We start from the raw sequence: 18,606 nt of genomic DNA, 5'->3' as shown, positions 1-18,606 counted from the left end.
TGGCAAGAAATGAAATTCAGTAAAACTATGCAAAAGAAGAGAAATTCCTCAAGCAAATCACACCAGAAATCAGATACTGAACCCTCTTCCTCTTGCTCTCACAACTTCAGGGGAAGCTTTCTGAACTCTCATTCACAAGCCTTACCAACTCTGAAACTATTCACACACGCATCCATGCACAAGCAACCAGGCAGACAGAAGTGAGCATTCACCTCACATGCCAGGGTGGTGGGGACAGGCTGCCTGGATTTTCTGAGCCTCTACCTTGGAGAAAGAGGCTGTCAGAGAATCACTGTGAGAGCCTGGGAAAAGCAGACAGTTAGTTTTACAATAATTATAATGCATTACAAAAATACTCATCCACTTGGAGCGAGGAGAACTCAAGCACACAACTATGCCGAAACAGGTAGGTTTCTTCTAGAAAGGTGAACATTACTACCCATGTGTTACTAGTGAAGCACATCCTGATCAGTGCTTCTTAATATCTAGTTTTTCCCCACTCAACAACAAACTCCAGGTTTATAAAAGAATGGGATGTGACTTTGTCTTTGAGCATCTCAGGGAGATGCTTTTCTCACCTGGAGCTCTGCAGGTCTGAGTACCTGTTTGGAAATTTTCCAGTGCATTCAACAATAAAAAAGTGAGTGTTAAGAGTTCAGTCCCTCACTATCCTGATTGGGCAGTATGGTCTTTGACTTAGCTACAGGCTTTTTCAGTTCAGAATTGTAATTCTGCCTTCTCCCAGCTTTTCTTGTTCTTGCTCTCACTTCATTTCCAGCCCTTTGCCTTTGCATAGAATCCCAGACTGGTTTGGGTTGGAAGGAACCTTAACGCTCACCCAGTTCCACCCCCCTGCCATGGGCAGGGACACCTTCCACCAGACCAGGTTGCTCCAAGCCCCGTCCAACCTGGCCTTGAACACTGCTAGGGATGGGGCAGCAACAGCTTCTCTGAGCAGCCTGTGCCAGTGTCTCAGCACCCTCACAGGGAAGAATTTCTTCCTTATATCTATTCTAAATCTACCCTCTTTCAGTTTAAAGCTGCTTCCCCTTGTCCTGTCACTACAGGCACTTGTAAAAAGTCCCTCTCCAGATTTCCTGTAGGCCCCTTCAGGTGCTGGAAGGCCACTGTGAGGTCTCTCTGGAGCCTTCTCTTCTCCAGGCTGAACAAGCTCAACTCTCTCAGCCTGTCTCCACAGGACAGGTGCTCCAGCCCTCTGAGCACCTTCTTGGCCTTCTCTGGACTCACTCAAGTGAGTCCATGTCCCTCTTGTGTTGGTGGCCCCAGAGATGGATGCCCTTCTCCAGGTGGAGTCTCATGGGAGACATTCTCCCTCAATCTGCTGGCCAAGCTCATTTTGATGCAGCCCAGCATATGGCTGGCTTTCTGGGCTGCAAACACACACTGCCAGGTCACGTTGAGCTTCTCGTCAACCAACAAGTCCTTCTCCTCAGAGTTGCTCTTAATTAATTTTCTGCCCAGCCTATGTTTGTGCTTGGGATTGTCCTGACCCAAGTACAGGACCTTGTACTTGGCCTAGTTGAGCTCCACGAGGTTTGCGCTGGCCCAAGAGATGTGCACACACACACATGGGCGTTAAATACTGACAGAAGGCACAACTACTTCATGAGCCCCTTTATCAGAACTGCAAGTTTTTGTGCTACTTTTAAGGGTGTTGGTTCTCCCCATCTGACCTGTAATCCCTTTTGAAAAAGAAAAAACACCTAATTTCCAGTGATTAGGTGTCCGAAGGCCACTGTTCTTGTAGCATGCACCCTACCAGAATCAGATATTGCTTAACTGAACTATCAGAAGATACTGCAGCACCAGATCATTCTCTTGTCAGTAGTCACCAGGTTGGCACTCGGGTATCTTTCCAGTTCTCGTTCCAAGGGAGCAGTTCTCTGGCTCACTTCAGGAAGGGTGCTAGTTAAGCACCCTTCTGCAAATGAAAAACTGTTAAGTAACTTTTTTGGTGGACTATTAGTACATGTAGAAGGGCAATGAAAAAGGTGGCAATTCCCCTTTTTTCCTCCTTTCTTTCCTGACACTTCTTGCTCTCCCCCCATCCTTTTTTCCCCTCTTTTTCTTTATTGCTCCCCTTTAACTAAAGCCACCACATTAATATGTCATTAAAATGAAGCTTCTTAAAAGAAGCTTTTCTAACAACGAAGCAAGTAATTTGAGTTCGCTGAATTCTAACAGGGAATGACATCAAAATTTAGACAAGAAGTGGTATTTTGCCTCTGCAATATAAACAATGTTGGTCATACAGAATCACAGAACCAACCAGGCTGGAAAAGCCCTGTAAATCATCAACTCCAACCGTTACCCCAGCGCTGCCACGTCCACCACTAACCCGTGGCACTGAGGGCCCCATCCCCACAGCAGCAACCCGGCGGGGGCGAGGCGGGTCTCGAAACCCCGGGAGCCGAGCCCCCCGCGGCCGCCATTTTCCTTCTCCCGCGGGCTCCGCACGGTGGGGAGGAGCGGCGGGGCGCCCTGCTGTCGCCATGGCAACGGAACGGCCGCAAACCGCTCCCGAGGCACGCGGCAGCAACGGCGGCTGAGCGCGGCGGCACGGACGCGGGGCGCCGGGAGCACGCGGCGGTGAGGTGCTTTCCCTCTTCTCCCCCCCCTCCCCCCCGGGCGAAGGTTGATGGAACAGCCCGGCCCGGCCGCCCTTGCACCGCGGGGCTGACCCTACCACTGCGGGGCGGGGGGGTGTTGGGATGTTCCTCATCTGCGCTCGCCCACCCCGCTGGTTTCAACAGTGAGATGCCCGGGAGGGGGAACAGCGGGACCGTACCCAACACTCTGCGGTCCCCCCCCTTCTCCATTTAACCCCCTTGGAGGGCTGGCACACAGCGTGAGGACCACGGGTGCGGGGTCTGATTGTAGGTGGGCACCAGGCAACGTTGTTGGAAGTGCTGGGAAAGGGGCCACCGGAGGAAACCCCAACACCGCCGTCTCGTCACATCGACGCTTACAGCCTCCGTCCTCAGAGCGCTGTTGACGTCCATCCTGCGCAGGGAGCCACGCTGGGATGCCTCTCTTCGGGAACACCTTCAGCCCAAAGAAGTCCCCCCCAAGGAAATGTGCCTCTCTCTCCAACCTGAATCTGGTGAGTCCCCCCCTGCCACCATAACCGATACACCACCATAACACACACATGAGCTCCCGGCTATGCCTCTTTCCTGGCACCACTTCTGGTCACTGGTGACAGTATGCGAAGGCAGAAATGGAGCAGTGTGCCTGTCATGGCAGGGGGTTGGAACTGGATGAGTTTTAAGGTCCCTTCCAACCCAAACAATTCTGTGGTTCTATGAATAGAGAAGGGAAGGATCATCATCATCCTAGCGCAGAACTGTTTCACCTAAAACTTCTCACCAATGGTCTCTAAGCGCAGGGAGGTGTGTGTGTTTGAGTGGGAGAACATGCAGATGTGCAGTGAGAGGACTGGCTTGGTCCTGTGCGGCGGCAGAATGTGAACAAAGTAGGATTTCATGCTTCAGCACCATCAGGTTCTGTTGGAATGCTGGCCACTGAGAAACGGGGGAGCGGAGCCGGGGGTGGGTTTGGAATTCTGTAAAATGCTGAGTGTGATCTTCTCCCTGCAGCTGGACAGATCGACCCGTGAGATCGAGCTGGGGCTGGAGTACGGCATGCCCACCATGAACCTCGCTGGCCAGAGCCTAAAGTTTGAGAATGGCCAATGGGTGGCAGGTAGAGTGCGGCTCTTCTGGTTCTGATCTGGAGTAGCCATGGCTGGCTGACAGTCTGCATGTTGATGCTCAGAGGGCTGGAGCACGTCTCCTGTGGAGACAGGCTGAGAGAGTTGGGCTTGTTCAGCCTGGAGAACAGAAGGCTCCAGAGAGACCTCATAGTGGCCTTCCAGCACCTGAAGGGGCCTACAGGAAATCTGGAGAGGGACTTTTTACAAGTGCCTGTAGTGACAGGACAAGGGGAAGCAGCTTTAAACTGAAAGAGGGTAGATTTAGAATAGATATAAGGAAGAAACTCTTCCCTGTGAGGATGCTGAGGCCCTGGCACAGGTTGCCCAGAGAAGCTGTTGCTGCCCCATCCCTGGCAGTGTTCAAGGCCAGGTTGGACGGGGCTTGGAGCAACCTGGTCTGGTGAAAGGTGTCCCTGCCCGTGGCAGGGGGGTGGAACTGGGTGAGCGTTAAGGTTCCTTCCAACCCAAACCAGTCTGGGATTCTTTTGATTGTAATCTGCATTTTAACCTCCTTCCTTCCTTCCAGAATCAGGAAGCTTCACGGGGGATCGCAGAGAAATGCAGCGCTTGCGCAAGCGAAATCAGCAGCTGGAGGAAGAAAACAACCTCCTTCGGCTGAAAGTGGACATTCTGCTGGACATGGTGAGTCTGCACCCGGCTGCCGCTGCAGCACAGGTGCCCAAGCAAAGGGCGCTGGGGTCTGTGCCCTGCTCTTTCAGCTCTTCCCTGCTACACAAGACAGCTTTGATGGTGAAGTCAGGAACAAAGTCTGGCCTCTGCTGTGAGGAGGTGGGAGTTCCTCTGCAGTAGAGTTTGGCTTTGGTGAACACCATGGCTGATATTAGAGGAGCCCCTACAAGTACCATGGCTCTGTTGTCCCTTCCTGCACGGTGTTATGGCATTTTTCTTGTTACTCTTGCCTGTGCCCTAACAGTGAAACAAAGCAATAGCCACCTTCTCTGGTGGTTAAGGTTAAAGCTTGCAGCTGCTGTGACAAGTGGCATGACATCATTTCTGTGTGCAAACCATGGGGCCCTAAATAAACTGAAATACGGCCTTACCCAGCAATGATGCTCAAAATCTGGAGACACTTTCAGTGAAATGGAATGCCTGTGCTTAGACCACTAAATGATTTACCCTTTATGCCACTCTGAGCATATACCTCCTCATCCCATTCCTCTCTTGCACTCTTCCTGTGTTTTAAAACTGGCAAGCAGCTTCTGTGGCTGGGGTGCTGAGAAGAAGCCTAAGCTGCTCTACAGCTTTCCCCAGCAATGGCAGTGAAGTGTGAAATTTCCTTTTGCTTCCCTCTTGCCCAAATGGGAGTAAACTCCCTCACTTGGGTGCTGCCTCGCAGTTTTTACGTCTTGGTGATGTCTCAGGGGAAGGTTGTGCCATGGAATGGGGAAAAGCTTCTGGCTGTAGTGCAGGGTGGGGGGCAGAGGAGTAGCTCACCCTTGTCATTACAGCTCTCTGAGACCACAGCCGAGTCCCACCTGATGGAGAAGGAGCTGGAGGAACTAAAGAGCCACAGCCGGAGGAGGAAGTGAAGAAGAGGAGATAGCCATAGGACAGGGGAGCAAACAGGCCAGCTCTGACCCTCAGTGCCTCCTCAGCACCTTGGTACTGCATGTAGGTGCTTCATTCCATGGGACTGCAAGTAACGAGGTGCCTCTGTGCCGTAGGTGCCATGTAACGGCTGGGTGACACCCGAACAAATCACACCATGATGCTGGCAACTAATACGGATTTTCTTGGAGCACTTTACCTCACTACGTTTCCTCAAGAAGAACCATCCCTGGGCACTTTAAAAAACACAGGACACCCCCTGACCTCCCCAAAACCTGCCCCCTCTGGGAGTCTGACATAAACACATTTAAACCCAAACTCTGCGGGTGTTTGCTATGGGCTGCGAGATGGGGAGAACCGGGGAGGGGGGGGAACCGGGGTGGGCTCCTCCCGGCCGCCAGGTGCCGCTGCCTCCCCCGAAGGCAGGGCGGCGGGAGGGCCTCCCTTCCGCTTCCGCTGTCTCGCCGCCCACTCCGTCCGTGCCTGGTGGTGATGGCGGCCGCGGCGTCCCTGTCTCCGGAGGAGCTGCTGCCCAAGGGCGGCTCGGGCAGGGCCGAGGAGCTGGAGGACGAGCTGGAGGAGGACGACGACGACGAGGAGGTAGCGGGGCAGCGGGAGGCGCGGCGGGGCGGGCCGGGGCAGCTGTGACCCCGTCGGTCGCACAGGGCCGGGTCGGGCCTGACGCGGTTGTTGCCGCCCGCAGCTGGACGAGACGCTGGCGGAGCGGCTGTGGGGGCTCACGGAGATGTTCCCTGAGTGCGTCCGCTCGGCGGCAGGAGCCACATTCGACCTGTCGCTGTCGGTAGCACAGAAGATGTACAGGTGAGAGAGCGGGTCCTGCGGTGCGGGAAGCGGCGGGGCCGCGGCTGTTGTTTTTCGGCGGCGTTGGGCAAAGCCGGGTGGGGGAAAGGGGACACTTCGGGGTAGAACTACCGGGTGGCTTTTGTGTGAGGCACAGGAGGCGGAAAGGGGGCACAAGGGGGAAGCCTGGGACCTGTGGGAAGCAGGGAAACAGCCTGTTCTTATTCCTAATGTGCTTTCTCGTCCGCAGATTCTCCAGGGCAGCTCTGTGGATTGGGACCACCTCCTTCATGATTCTGGTTCTTCCTGTCGTGTTTGAAACTGAAAAGCTGCAGATGGAGCAGCAGCAGCAGCTGCAGCAGCGACAGGTGAGGCAGGAGCACCCCAGCTCTCTCCCCTGGCCCTGCAGGTTTGGCTCAGGGCATTGCACCTCCTCCTGGGTACCTCCTGTTGAAGGAGCTTAGGAAGCGGTTTGTGATACAGTGTTCATCCCACTGGGTGCCCTGGTTGGATGCTCCCAATGGGATGATCCGTCCAATTCCCAGTAACAAGTTGATGGCAAACTCCAGCAAACACAACCTAGCTTTCACCAGGCCAAAATAGGCAGTGAGGGCTGCAAATGGGCAGTGATGTCCAAATCCACCTCAGTCACATTTGTTGTGGCTGAGCTTTGCGCTGGGCTCTCACGGCAGGGGAGGAACTGGTGCCACAGTCTCAGTGTCTGTCTGGGAGGCTGTGGGAGGGAGGGCAGCACAAAGCCCCTGTCCTGTGTCCTGCAGCCCCTCAACTGACCCTTTTCCTTCCAGATCCTCCTGGGACCCAACACGGGGCTCTCAGGAGGGATGCCGGGGGCCCTGCCACCATTGTCTGGGAAGATATAATCTGTGGAAGCTGCGTTGGATTTGTATCACCTTGAGATTATGATCTATTGAACTGTTGAGTTGTTGGGTCAGGGCATTTTTTTGTTTTTCCCGTTTGTTTTTATTTTTGGTTCTCCTCTGGGACATTGACCTGTTCATAAAGAGGGGGGGAAGCCTGTCCCCCTCTGGACCTGCTGACAGCTCCTGGCTGCATCCTTCCCCTGTATAGAAGTCGTTTTTCCTTTTATTCAATCAGTGCACCATAACCAGTCACAGACTTGAACTGGGGGAATTTAGTTCCTCTTCCAGGCCCCTCATACTCCCATAAAACCACCCCAGGGCTCAGGTTGGGCTTTGGAAGTCAAGCAGAATGAGTCCTGAATCTTTTGCTGGCTGACATGGAGTGGAAGGACACTGGTGAGAGGAGGAGGAAGAGAAACAACTTCCCCAGCAGGCAAAACAAAGGAATGTGGGGTGCAGGTGGATGCACCCCATGGAAAACTCTCTCCAGGAAGATGCATCTGCAGAAATACTGTCACGACAGCTTCATATATGTATGTGAGAACTGAGGGAGCAGCAGATTCAAGACGATCATGCTGATCCTCTGCCTCATCAAGTAGAACTTCAGCAATCAGCTGCGTATTTTTTTGTATTGAATATTAAATAAATCCAACCTGAGCAGTGTGGTTTTAATAAATGACCTTTAGAGAGATTCAGTTCCTATGGAGCTGCAGGAAGGGATGGACGCTGCATTGGCACCTGAAGATAACAGAGCAACAAGCTTTGCGCCATTTAAGGGAGTTCTCAGAGGGGAGCAATAGGACAAGAGGGAATGGGTTTAAACAGGGGAAGTTCAGGTTAGATATAAGGAAGAAGTTCTTTACTGTGAGGGTGGTGAGGCACTGGAACAGGCTGCACAAAGTGGTAAATGCTCCATCCCTGGCAGTGTTCAAGGCCAGCTTGGACAGAGCCTTGGGTGACATGGTCTAGTGTGAGGTGTCCCTGCCCCTGGCAGGGGATTGGAACTGGATGATCTTAAGGTTCTTTCCAACTCAAGCCATGCTATAATTCTACTCTCAGGTTTGTGTAGAAAGGTAGCAGTTTTATAACCAAAGAACAAAAAAAATTTATTTTGCCTTTACATCCTTTACAGAACAATTCAGTTGAACATACAGAAGTGATAGGACATTTATATGGATTTTTTTTCCCCATTTTTAATATTTGGTTAAACAAAATACATCTCTGTAAACAAACCCAAGACAAAGAGGCTCTAATGAAACCAAACAAGCAAGAAAATAACCTGGGGCTTCTCCAATCCCAGGTGAGCACTGGGCTGCCTCACCCATCCCCCTCGGGCCTGCAGAGCTCCCTCCCCTCCTGTGGGGTGTGATCCCACTTTCCCTTTACCTGAGCAGCTGGATCTAACCAGTTCCCCTTCATGGGAAAGGAGGGGACTAAACAAGGAAAGGAAATTAGCCCCAAAATAGTTGAAAACATCTTTGCATATTGTGCACTGAGCCCTTGGCTCGCAGCTTCCATGCAAATAGGGTTTCTCCAAAGTGCGACTATTCAGCGTAGAAAACATTGCTGTCTAGATTTATTTAGTTTATGTTTTCCCCCCTCTTGAAGAAATGGCTTCAAGTCATGAGCAGAATGCCGCAGGCTGCACATCCTGCCAGTAGGAAAGTGTTTAAAAACCTCTGCCAGCTGGTATTGGTCATTGGAATGTGTTACGAAATAGGACTTCTCATACAAACATTGGGTCTTTAAAACGCGCAAGAGCTGTTTTGCTCTCAGCTGTGGGAGGCCTTGACTGCAAAACACTGCTTCCAGATGTCCCGAACAGTGGCATCCCCTCACTTATGTGGCCTCTGATCTCCATTAGGAAGGTGCAGGTTTTGGTGGTCTCTCAGCTTTGAGCACCTGCTCGTGTGTTTGCAGAGCTCTTGAGAGAAAAAGAACTTAGACAAGGTAGTTACAACCCCTCCCGCAAACTCCAACAGGATAAATCAGACTTTCCTGCAGGATGGAATGGTTTCCTTGGAGCTGTGTTGTCCCCCAGCATTTGCTGTTATCCCACGTGTCAAGGAGGGAAGTGAACAACAGCTGAACCAGGAAGCACTGAATGCAAGAGTCTGTTCCAAATTTGGTGTTTCCTCCTGATGTGGAAGGCATGACTGAGCTGCAGCTCACCCAGAACACTGGGAAACAGCCTGTGGGGTTTCCAAGCCCTCTTGCTGTTTCCATGCCTGGTCACTCTTCCCCGTGGAAAGGAGGAAAGGAAAAAGCTATTTGTCCATGAACAGAATGCTTGTTAGCCAACACTGAAGAAGTTGATTCAACATAGGGTCAGGGTCTCTCAACTGTCCACAGGTTCTGGTGGGCCCTCTGCATCCCCCACATTCTTGGCTAGTAACTATAATAGGGACACAACCTGACTGCTGTGAAGGGTCCCCTCCTTGGCTGAGCTTTTTCTTTAACTTTACCTCTTTCTAGGACATTCTCAGAACGTCTCCATGACTGCAGGTTAGACTTCTGAAAAGAGGAAAATAAAAGGGAATCACAGTTCCTCTCAAAACCCTTTCAGTTTTCTTCCTCTCTCCGAGCAGCCCCTAAACTACTGGGTGACCACGCAGAAAACCAAAACGGATGTTAAAAAAAGTAAAAACAAACCCCAAACCACTCAACCACAGCACAAAGAAAACCCAAGCAGACTACAGCCTCTCTGCAGCCAAGAAACATGATGCTCCTCAATGATCCTGCACTTGCTATTTCCACGTCACCTTTGCCAGCAGCCACATGCTGTGGAACAGCTTCTCGCCACAAATGTCAGTCCCTTGAGACACTGGGGAAGGATCCTCAAGTTCCCCAAAGTTTATTGAAAGATGATGCTGCTCTTATTATTGTTTCCTAATTCCTGGCACAAACGACCCCTCGGAAGCAGAGGGTGGTGCCGAGCACCGTACCATTCCTAGTGTTTGAGCGTGTCCTGAGAGACCTGTAGGAATTGCAACGGCCTCCATGACAACTTGTTTTGGAGGGAGAAGCTTGTGAAGAGGTGCTGGTTTGCTCAGTCCTTGCTCCTCCCCAGCAAGCCCCACCACAAGTGGCCTCAAACTGTGTGGGGAAAGGATGTCCAAAGGCTCCCAGAGCCCTGAAGCCCAGTTTTCAGGAGTGAGCGCAGTGCCTGCTATAGCAGCTCACCCGCCTTTGTGACTGAAGAGACTGACTTCCAGTTTCCTCCACTCTGCCCTCAGTTCTCCCTCACCCAGCACCTCCAGTGTCCAGCGCCATTGCCCTATTGCACCAAGGAAGAAAGAGAAGATCTTAACAAAGGAAATTCCAGATGAGAGGAGTTGGGGCACCCATGATCCAGGTTTTGAGGATATCAGGAGTTCAGCAAAGGGAAGAGCTGTAGTGGGAAGACAGAGTCAGTCCTGGTCACACATCAGCTCTCCAGGTCTGATGTGCTTCCACCTCCTCCGGCACCACCAGCAGGAGTTCACAGTTCTTGCCTCTCAGCTGGTGTTTCAAAAATTTCCTGTCATCAAGAGAAACAGAAACAAGGACTATTGAATGTAGAATTCATCACCTTCTATAACAACTTGCTGCACCTAACTGTGCAAATATGACAAGAAATGGGAGGTAAACCCCACACAGTTTAGTTATTTTCTTATTAAAGATAAAACAAATATTAAACTTGCCCCACTAGGTTCTATCCAGAAAATTATCACAGAATCAGAGAGATCTTAACTTCAGCAGAGGTTAAGTCTATATAAATGTCACTTCCCAATTTTCTAAGGTGGCAAAAAAAAAGAAATTCAGTTTCTTCAGTCTCCAAGATTAAGAATTCCAACAAATAATTCCAACAAATCCAGAATACTGGTGAGGAACAGAAAAACCCCAACAAAACAACAATCACTTCAATGTCGTCATAGCAGCAGCGCACCACCTGCTCATTTCACATGGATCTGCTGCCCCTTTTTGCCCAAAAGCTTGGATTACCTGCAGTAACTACGAAAGTCAAATCAAGGTTCTCTCTGGTATCTTTTAACCCATGTTTCTAACATTCTCTAAAGAGAAAGCCCTTATTTATTGCTGCAGAAGAGCACACCCAGGATAAAATCCACCAGCAGCTCTATCCTGTAGTTCCAGAATTGTGTTACTTACCCCAAAAGTTCACAAAAGACCAAGCTTCACTTTACCAAGACTTTACTGGCAGGGTGGGCTCTGCAAATACTGCTCATGTGCAATCCCTACCTCAGAACAAGTCTCGTCAAGACAGCAAAGCTGCTAGTAGGCTTTAGAATAGGAAGGAAGTTAAACAGCAACTAAGAGCAGGTGAGACCTTACAGTCTAACCATTCACACCAACCATCTTGTGTTAGGATGGGAGAGGGGAGTCAACCCAGAAGTGCAGCATAGGCTTATGTAGGGAAATGACACCTAACAGCAGTTTTCCCTTGTTAGTGGGGACAAAGCTGCACTTCGAGTCTAGAAAGCCTTTTATTGGAAACATATGCACAGATTGCTACTAAGGAGGCAAAGGGATGCTGATACTCTCATGTTTGAGGAGAGAGCCAAGCACAGTACATCTCATCACAAGTGTCACCCACTAATACCAGACTTGGCTTCTACTTTCATTACAGGTGATGGAGCCAGTCATGCAAGACACAAAGTCGGGCTCTCCCCAGCGCACAGAGATCGCCCTTGCCCAGAGCATTTTCCTAGCTTCACAGAATGGTTAGGGTTGTAAAGGACCTTAAGGTCACCTAGTTCCAACCTCCTGCCACAGGCAGGGACACCTCACACTGTACCGTGTTGCCCAAGACTCTGTCCAGCCTGGCCTTGAACACTGCCAGGGATGGAGCATTTACCACTTTTTTGTGCAGCCTGTTCCAGTGCCTCACCACCCTCACAGTAAACAGAAATATCATGCAAATGGAGTATCAATCCGAGCAGAGGCACAGGAACCTTACTGCTCTCAAATCTTTGCTATGGAACGTCAACTATAAATGTTTCAGTTGCCAACTGTTTAAAGGCAGACTGTCCACCTCCAACAGGGGAGGTTTTGAGGAACAGGATACAAAAACTCTTACCTGAGCTCGCTTTCACCTCCAATCCACTCGGGCACCTTGAGTTTGGAGTCAAGGTTGTAGTAGGTGCCTCCCACCTCACGGACACAGATCCAGTGCTGTCGCTTAAGGGGGAGCTTCAAGGGGCCCCAGCAAAGGCTGGAGGGCAGGTTCATGATGAAACCCATCACGTTAGACAGGGCAATGACGTTCACATCCCTGAAAAAGTGCAGAAAACAGTGCTAACACTGTATTCTGGTACTTTAACTTAGTCTCTTCCTTGTTTCTACAAACAGCAGCCACTTCCCAGAGTTATATGACATCTCGGTACCTGCGCTTGTCCCACCAAACTGCCTCGTAGCCTTTGGTCTGAAGTGCTGCCATGATCACGTTCACATCATAGTTTCCGTTCCCCAGCATGCTCTTCTTGTGGGGCGTCACCATGGTGTTGGGAGACAGCCTGCAAACACAACAGGAGGCTGCTCGCCAGACCTGCATTCCAGTCAGAAGGGGCTCCTTGCTGTGTAACCTGAAGCCCATTTTCAGGGGGTTTGTTTAAAACCAAACTATTCCATTCACCCTTCTCATTCAACAAAGGGGCTGAGAGGGCTAAACAGTGTATTAAGAATAATTTTGATGTACTAAACTTACAAAGGTCCTACCTTTGATGTGAAAGAGACCTCTTTCCCTCCCCCGCTCCCTTGAGCTGGTACTTCTGAAGGATGCTTCAATCATTTTTACCTCAATTCATGGTCAGAGTAAATGCCAGTTTGTAATTTAGGACAATGGCTACTACAGTTTCAGGAGTTCAACAGTCAACACCAGTCTTGAAGACTGAATGAGATGACAAAAGGCAGGGTGGGTTGGCTGCAGAAAAGGGGTTGTTCTCCTCCAAATCCCCACTGGTAAATAAAAGAAGCACTTGGACACAAAGCTCTGAAGATATTTGGGTTTAGGAGCTTTCTGAAGCATTGCCATTGCTATATGATAAAAAAAATAGATCTGTTGCTGTAGGCAACTACGCAGATAGCTCTGTTTACATATAAATCTCTTCAATTTTAATCCATAAGCTTGCCTAGACATCATTTGCATTACTACAGCATCTAGAAATCCAGAATCATAGTCCACCACATTACATGCAAAATTATGACATCCTTTATACAAATCCATATAATGGATGCATGACAAAACATGGAGACACATGGCAAAAAGAACCCCAAACAACAAACCAACAGTTAGTGACTTCTGTTGGTTTGGGGAAACGACAAGAAAGTGAATTATTACATAGGTGAGAGATTGGCTTCAACAGCTGGAAGAGCACAGGGGGAAACTGGGAGCAGAGAACAGCAAGGTCATGCAAAACCTATGCAAAGCTCTGTTGTGGTGAATTGCTCTTTTGATTGGTAAGGACTCCATTAGTTCTGCCAGCACAAGGTTCAGATGTTTCACATTGTCCTAATAGCCACATTTTGCCTGCTACTCATGTTAACTCTGTCCCCCAGAACTCCTGATGTTCCTGCGCAGTTTTTGCTCACCCTTTAGCACAGTGCAAGTTTTTCAGGTGTATTTCATCCAGTGAAAATCCTTCAGCATTCCTCCCCTGACAACATAAGCCATTTGAAAAGAAGCAGCAAGCAGTGGACTGAGTAAGGGGTTTCAGATCAACCAAGATTAGAGAGGTTACAGACAGGTAGGTTTCCACATCAGCTGTGTTTTCTTGCAGTGGAGCAGAGTACAGCAGAGCAGCCTGAAAGTGAGTTAGCTACAGAATGGAGAAACAACATGATGATTGGAAAAGCTACAACATTTCCAGAGAATGATGGTTTCCAGTCTCCAAAGCTCTGCTGTATTTTACCAATCACAGAAGAGACATGACTGCAGGTTGTCATAGCTCTTCCAGCATCTCCATAAAGCAAGATCACTTGGCTACAACAATTCCTCAAGATCATTGCTTCAACCTATTAATTCTCCTGAGTGCAGCGAGCTAGGAAAAGCTTTCAATCACCAGACCCCTCCAGGTTGCACAAGCACCCTCTCATGGCCCTGCTTTCCAGAGACAAGCTTATTTGAGAGCAGAAAGAACACATTCATCTTTGTTCCTTCCTGTAACTTTCAGAGCCACAGAAACGAGATGAAGAGACCAGCAGAGGTGACACTCTCAAAAACTGGTACTTGTGAGCTAGCATTCACTAAGAATTGCCTTAATGTTTCTACTCACATACACCTAAATTGGGTCCACAATCATCAGCTGAAGGATTTTGATTAGACAAGGAATTAAATTGTCTCCCCAAAGATAGCATAAGACAAGGAAAACAGATAAAGTTGGACAGAAAGCTGGGTAATAATCCTCCTGAGCTTTCCAAGTCAGAAACTGTCATCTATGTGTTGTCTCAACACAACAGGATCCAAGATTCCTGTCTGCAGTTGTCTTTCCTAATCAGGTCTCAATACACAGACTTCAGAGAAGTGAAAGTGTTTGTATCTCCCCACAGTATTTGGAACATGCAGTCTTACTTCCTACAACAAAACCCAGAAAAGCATCAAAAAGCTATTTATTGTCTTCAGGGAAATAAGACAATCAGAGGGGACCTTGGACATAGTTTTGGGGTACACTTGTGAGGGCAACCACCAGGCTACCCTGTCCTTACACGACGGGATGCAGCATAAGGGAAACTAATGATTAATGAATGTGGTTTAATTGCTGTTGAAGGGATGCAGCAACAGCTACAGAAAGCTTAAGCTTATTTTGTGATTTTGCTACCTTGTCAACGCTGGGTTTAAAAAAAAAATCACAACATTTCTGTAGCTTATTAAAAATATTCATCAGTCCTTTTGCAACACACTGAATATGACTAGACACAGGAAAGACATATGGAACAGGGATGTATAAAGGGCAACTGAATCCACTCTTCTTAAAGACAAGTCAAAGCTAGACACCCAACAGAGTTACCCAACAGAGATGCAAAGGTAGTGGCAGTTTTCATGCATAGTTTATAGCTCATCCATTTCTGAGAGGAATTGCCATGTATATTTCCATACTACCATAAGGCTGAATCAATCTGTTTATCCTGATCCAAGTATTAGGATAGAATAATACCATGTTGGAATCAGAGATAAATTTTCCCTTCTACAGCAAAAGGTCTTACAAGATAAAACACCCCAGCTCTTTCTGAGAGGCCCTATGCCACACACTAGTTCTGTCTCACCAAACCCAGTGAAAGCCAAATAATTAGATCATCATGCTCCTTCTACCACATCAACTGCCTTTGTTTGCTTCAGGCCGATAGCAATCCATCTGTGATTGAGATTCTGACAATCACCACTCTGGAACAAAACCACAGAGTGCTTACATGAGACAAAGAGTGCCTTGAGCCTGCCATGAACCAGCTCCACTTCACCAACAAGAAGTTTATTTATAAGGCTATCACAAACAGCACTTCAAGCTGATATTTGCTGTTGCCTATCACCACATTTCTATTGCCAAAGACAGGCATGCATTTGATGAGTCCATGTACCTGGTTTTCAGGAGAGCAGCAAGAGGCACATAGCTCCCTGCCCATCAGCAGCACAGGGGACTGCCACTGCCTCCTCTAGGAGTACCTGCGCAAATGCTGCTACAAAGCACCATTTCCTACCTGTCACAAACACAAGATGCTGTCAACTGCTAGTAACAGATATTCAGGCGTAACTTACATGTTTACAACATCTGTGAATAGAATATCAAGAGAAGACCCCCTTTTCCTATTTAGTTACTTCATGAATGAAAAGTCACCACAGCTTCCAAAGCCACAGAGAAATTCCACAAAACATTGAAACAGCATAAATACTGAGCATATGAGCTACTGTAGAAGCCACAAGAACAACTTAATTTATCCCAGTAAAACTCCAAAAATGCTTTTATTAGTTATCTTAAGCTTCTGGGAAACATTCAGCAATGCCACAGAAAAATGGCTCTAGCTACTGAAATTAAATCCAGTTTGACAAGAGTATGCAGGGTCTCAACCAGAATATTCGAAGAACTCCACTTAACCACTTGAATAAGGAGTCACTCATTAGGCAAAGCTCCTACTTCCCCAAAAACTCAGAAGTGCTGCAGTACCAGATCAAAAAGATTTTATGACGACATATTTGTCATTCCTGCTGCCTTCACTCTCCCAAGGGAATCCCAAATCTGATATTAACCTCACGATAACATATTACATGAGGCAGGGGTAAAAATACAGAAGATGGGTAGAATGCATTAAGGTGAGTAGGGGAGAAGACAGCAGAAGACGCATGACAGCACCTGCAATAAAGCCCTTGGACCCAAATTTGGCAGCCAGAAGAGTTTAAGAATCAAGTAAAAAGAGTCAGAATTTCTGAATAGAGGGAAGAAAGAAATTAATAAAAGAGGGGGAGGTATTTAAAAAAGAACCTACATTCAGTTCAAGGCAGTAACATACCTTTGAGTCCCAGCTTTGCTCTATTCCCCCCCCCCCCCCAAATAAGCCCTCAAAATTCCTCTGAGCAACAGAGGACAAGGGGAAGCTAAAACCAGTACAGAGAGTATCCTACCTCTGAAAAATCTCCTGCAGGGTTTCCCTAGTGAAGGCGTTGCTGTCCTGGAAGACGTTGTTGAGAGCATGGAGGGCACACAGCTCCTTACGCTGCTTCTCATGGTAAATGGGCAGTGGTGGTGGCTGAGGTGGCTCTGGTGATTCCGATTTGGTTTTGTCACCTTTCCATGGCACACAACTCATTTTCTCACAGGGTGTGTGGAGAGCAGGTGATGAGAAACGAAGGAGGCTGAAGTTTCTTCCTCCACAGTCACAACAGCAGCCCACTGCCCCTTTCTTTTGTAGGCTAGCACTGCTTCCAGCTCCCAAACCCTCCTCTTGTGTTTCAGTTTATTTAATAATTGCCTCTGATGGCTGGTTTTAAAAACCACATCGAGATCAGCAACATAGTTTTCCTCCTTCCACTCATACCCCATAAAATGTAATACTTCCCTCCCCCCCACTGAAAAAGAAGTCAAAAGATATTAATCCCCTTAGTCTCAAGGTACCAGATGGAATTTATCACATCGCTCCTTTTCTTCCATCTCCTTTAGTCTACATTGCCACTAAAAAGGTACCCAAGTAGGTAACAAAGAGAGGCCCAACCCCAAAGTGGCAAAGTGAAGATGAAGCCAGCTTCTGGTGCTGCCTATGGGAGCACAGGCTGGTTAAGGACTTATCAGCTGCATTCCTCTACGACTAAATCCAAGCAAGAAGATGCCAACAGCTCGGGAAATGAAACCGTTTCTTGCTAGGCCACAAAACAAAATAACAACACCCAGGTCCAGGCTCCGGGGAAGGCAATTCCTCACAAGTCACTCTGACAAAGGGAAGTCTCCGTTAGCAATGAGAAGAGACAGCACAAAGCCCGTGGGGAGCGAGGCAGGTAGCAGACGGGACCAGCCCCGAGGCCTACCTCGCACCTTCCCACCCCGCACTCACACCACCACAACCATCACCACCACACCACAGCAATCACCATAACCACCACAACAACCACCACACCACCCCCGCGGGCGGCAGCCGCTCCCCACAGCCCAGGCCCAGCCCCACAGCCCCCGCCTAATGCTCCCTTCCTCCCTCCTCCACAGCCTCAGCCGCCTTCCCACCCCTCAGGCGGCCCGAGCCTCCCGCCCTTCCCCTCAGGAGGCACCCGAGGGCAGCCGTCTTAGCCCAGGCTCCACCACTTTACCCGCTCCTCAGCCCCCAGCCGCCCTACACCAACAGCCGTTAACGCATGCGTGAGGGCCGCCGTTCTCTCCGCTCTTACACACACCCTCCGTGACCCCCTTCCCCCGCCCCCTGACGTTAACGGGCGGCCCGAGGGGAGAGGAGCGGGGTGGGCCTGGTTTCCCTGCGGAAGAGAGAACCGGTGTGTGCTCCTCCGGTCGTCCAGGAGCCGCAGAGAGCTGCAGCGTTTGCTGCCCGGGACTGGGAATGCCCCGTCGCGCAGCTCGTTCCCGGCCCCGTGGTTGCTTTAACCTCAGGCGGGTTAATTTCCCTCCTGAGCTCCAATTCCCCTCTCGGCCGCGGGGTTAATGATAGTGCGGAGACTCACGCGGCGATAAAGAAGCCGAGGTGGCTGGAACGGTTTTACCGCCTAGTGAATAAACATCAATCCTTCCGGCCGAGCTGGAGCCGGCGGCGGGGGAACGGGCGGGTGTCCCGGTGGAGGCACAAGACACGCCGCCTCCCCGCTGGCCTGCCCGCAAAGCCCCTCATCGGCGGGCCTTCTTCCCGGTTGTCCCCTCACTGCCTAAACGCGGAGCCTGGGGCTGTGGGGGGCCTTTACCGACCCCACCACCGGCCGAAACCCCGGCTGCTCGGCGACATCCGTCACCTCAGCGGAGAGCCCGCTGGTTGAGGGGATCCCCGGCGCGCCCCCTTCCCGCTCCATTGGCTGGCACGACTGTCTGTCAAAAATGCCCTCTTTCTCATTGGTTTCTCCTCAGAGAAAGCCCACCCACCAGGGCGGGCCTTCCTCGTTTTTCTTAGTCCCACCCAGTTGCTCGAGTCTTCTTATCTGATTGG

The 18,606-nt window shown here is 49.7% G+C and overlaps 3 protein-coding genes across 6 annotated transcripts; 2 read left to right on the top strand and 1 right to left on the bottom strand.

Annotated features, from left to right (window-relative positions):
- Positions 1-2,501: 2,501 nt before the first annotated feature.
- On the top strand, positions 2,502-5,658 carry CBY1 (chibby 1, beta catenin antagonist). Of its 2 annotated transcripts, XM_031050106.2 has the most exons (5): positions 2,502-2,610; positions 2,902-3,124; positions 3,621-3,726; positions 4,263-4,378; positions 5,206-5,658. In XM_031050106.2, exons 2-5 carry the CDS (start codon positions 3,047-3,049, stop codon positions 5,284-5,286), a joined length of 381 nt encoding a protein of 126 aa, XP_030905966.1. In that variant the 5' UTR covers positions 2,502-2,610; positions 2,902-3,046; the 3' UTR covers positions 5,287-5,658. The 2 variants fall into 2 exon arrangements, with proteins under 2 accessions (XP_030905966.1, XP_005150404.1); XM_005150347.3 differs by lacking the exon at positions 2,502-2,610 and having other exon boundaries at positions 2,704-3,124.
- Positions 5,659-5,750: 92 nt separating this feature from the next.
- Positions 5,751-7,663, top strand: TOMM22 (translocase of outer mitochondrial membrane 22). Its single transcript, XM_034063395.1, has 4 exons — positions 5,751-5,905; positions 6,009-6,127; positions 6,357-6,474; positions 6,913-7,663. Exons 1-4 carry the CDS (start codon positions 5,798-5,800, stop codon positions 6,985-6,987), a joined length of 420 nt encoding a protein of 139 aa, XP_033919286.1. The 5' UTR covers positions 5,751-5,797; the 3' UTR covers positions 6,988-7,663.
- A 374-nt stretch (positions 7,664-8,037) lies between these two features.
- JOSD1 (Josephin domain containing 1) lies at positions 8,038-18,439 on the bottom strand. Of its 3 annotated transcripts, XM_031050091.2 has the most exons (6): positions 18,134-18,439; positions 17,768-17,929; positions 16,595-17,395; positions 12,372-12,500; positions 12,065-12,259; positions 8,038-10,507 (listed from the first exon to the last, which is right to left on the bottom strand). In XM_031050091.2, the coding sequence occupies exons 3-6, from the start codon at positions 16,777-16,779 to the stop codon at positions 10,408-10,410; spliced, it is 609 nt and encodes a 202-aa protein (XP_030905951.1). In that variant the 5' UTR covers positions 16,780-17,395; positions 17,768-17,929; positions 18,134-18,439; the 3' UTR covers positions 8,038-10,407. The 3 variants fall into 3 exon arrangements, with proteins under 3 accessions (XP_030905951.1, XP_005150403.1, XP_030905950.1); XM_005150346.3 differs by having other exon boundaries at positions 17,768-18,439; XM_031050090.2 differs by lacking the exon at positions 17,768-17,929.
- Positions 18,440-18,606: the final 167 nt, after the last annotated feature.

This window comes from Melopsittacus undulatus, chromosome 5, assembly GCF_012275295.1.
Source record: "Melopsittacus undulatus isolate bMelUnd1 chromosome 5, bMelUnd1.mat.Z, whole genome shotgun sequence".
Classification (NCBI taxonomy): Eukaryota; Metazoa; Chordata; class Aves; order Psittaciformes; family Psittaculidae; genus Melopsittacus; species Melopsittacus undulatus.
The sequence above is the reverse complement of the archived record's forward strand: the minus strand, read 5'-3'. Positions and strand labels throughout refer to the sequence as shown.

Bases quoted from the DNA above. Each gene is read 5' to 3' on its own strand.
- TOMM22 (XM_034063395.1), top strand. From the start codon at position 5,798: ATGGCGGCCGCGGCGTCCCTGTCTCCGGAGGAGCTGCTGCCCAAGGGC. The intron at 6,128-6,356 runs GTGAGAGAGCGG...TCTCGTCCGCAG, and splicing joins GTAGCACAGAAGATGTACAG to ATTCTCCAGGGCAGCTCTGT. The intron at 6,475-6,912 runs GTGAGGCAGGAG...TTTTCCTTCCAG, and splicing joins AGCAGCTGCAGCAGCGACAG to ATCCTCCTGGGACCCAACAC.
- JOSD1 (XM_005150346.3), bottom strand. From the start codon at position 16,779: ATGAGTTGTGTGCCATGGAAAGGTGACAAAACCAAATCGGAATCACCA. The intron at 12,501-16,594 runs GTAGGATACTCT...TTGTGTTTGCAG, and splicing joins CTGCAGGAGATTTTTCAGAG to GCTGTCTCCCAACACCATGG. The intron at 12,260-12,371 runs GTACCGAGATGT...GCACTTTTTCAG, and splicing joins GTTTGGTGGGACAAGCGCAG to GGATGTGAACGTCATTGCCC.
- CBY1 (XM_031050106.2), top strand. From the start codon at position 3,047: ATGCCTCTCTTCGGGAACACCTTCAGCCCAAAGAAGTCCCCCCCAAGG. The intron at 3,727-4,262 runs GTAGAGTGCGGC...CCTTCCTTCCAG, and splicing joins GAATGGCCAATGGGTGGCAG to AATCAGGAAGCTTCACGGGG. The intron at 4,379-5,205 runs GTGAGTCTGCAC...TTGTCATTACAG, and splicing joins TGGACATTCTGCTGGACATG to CTCTCTGAGACCACAGCCGA.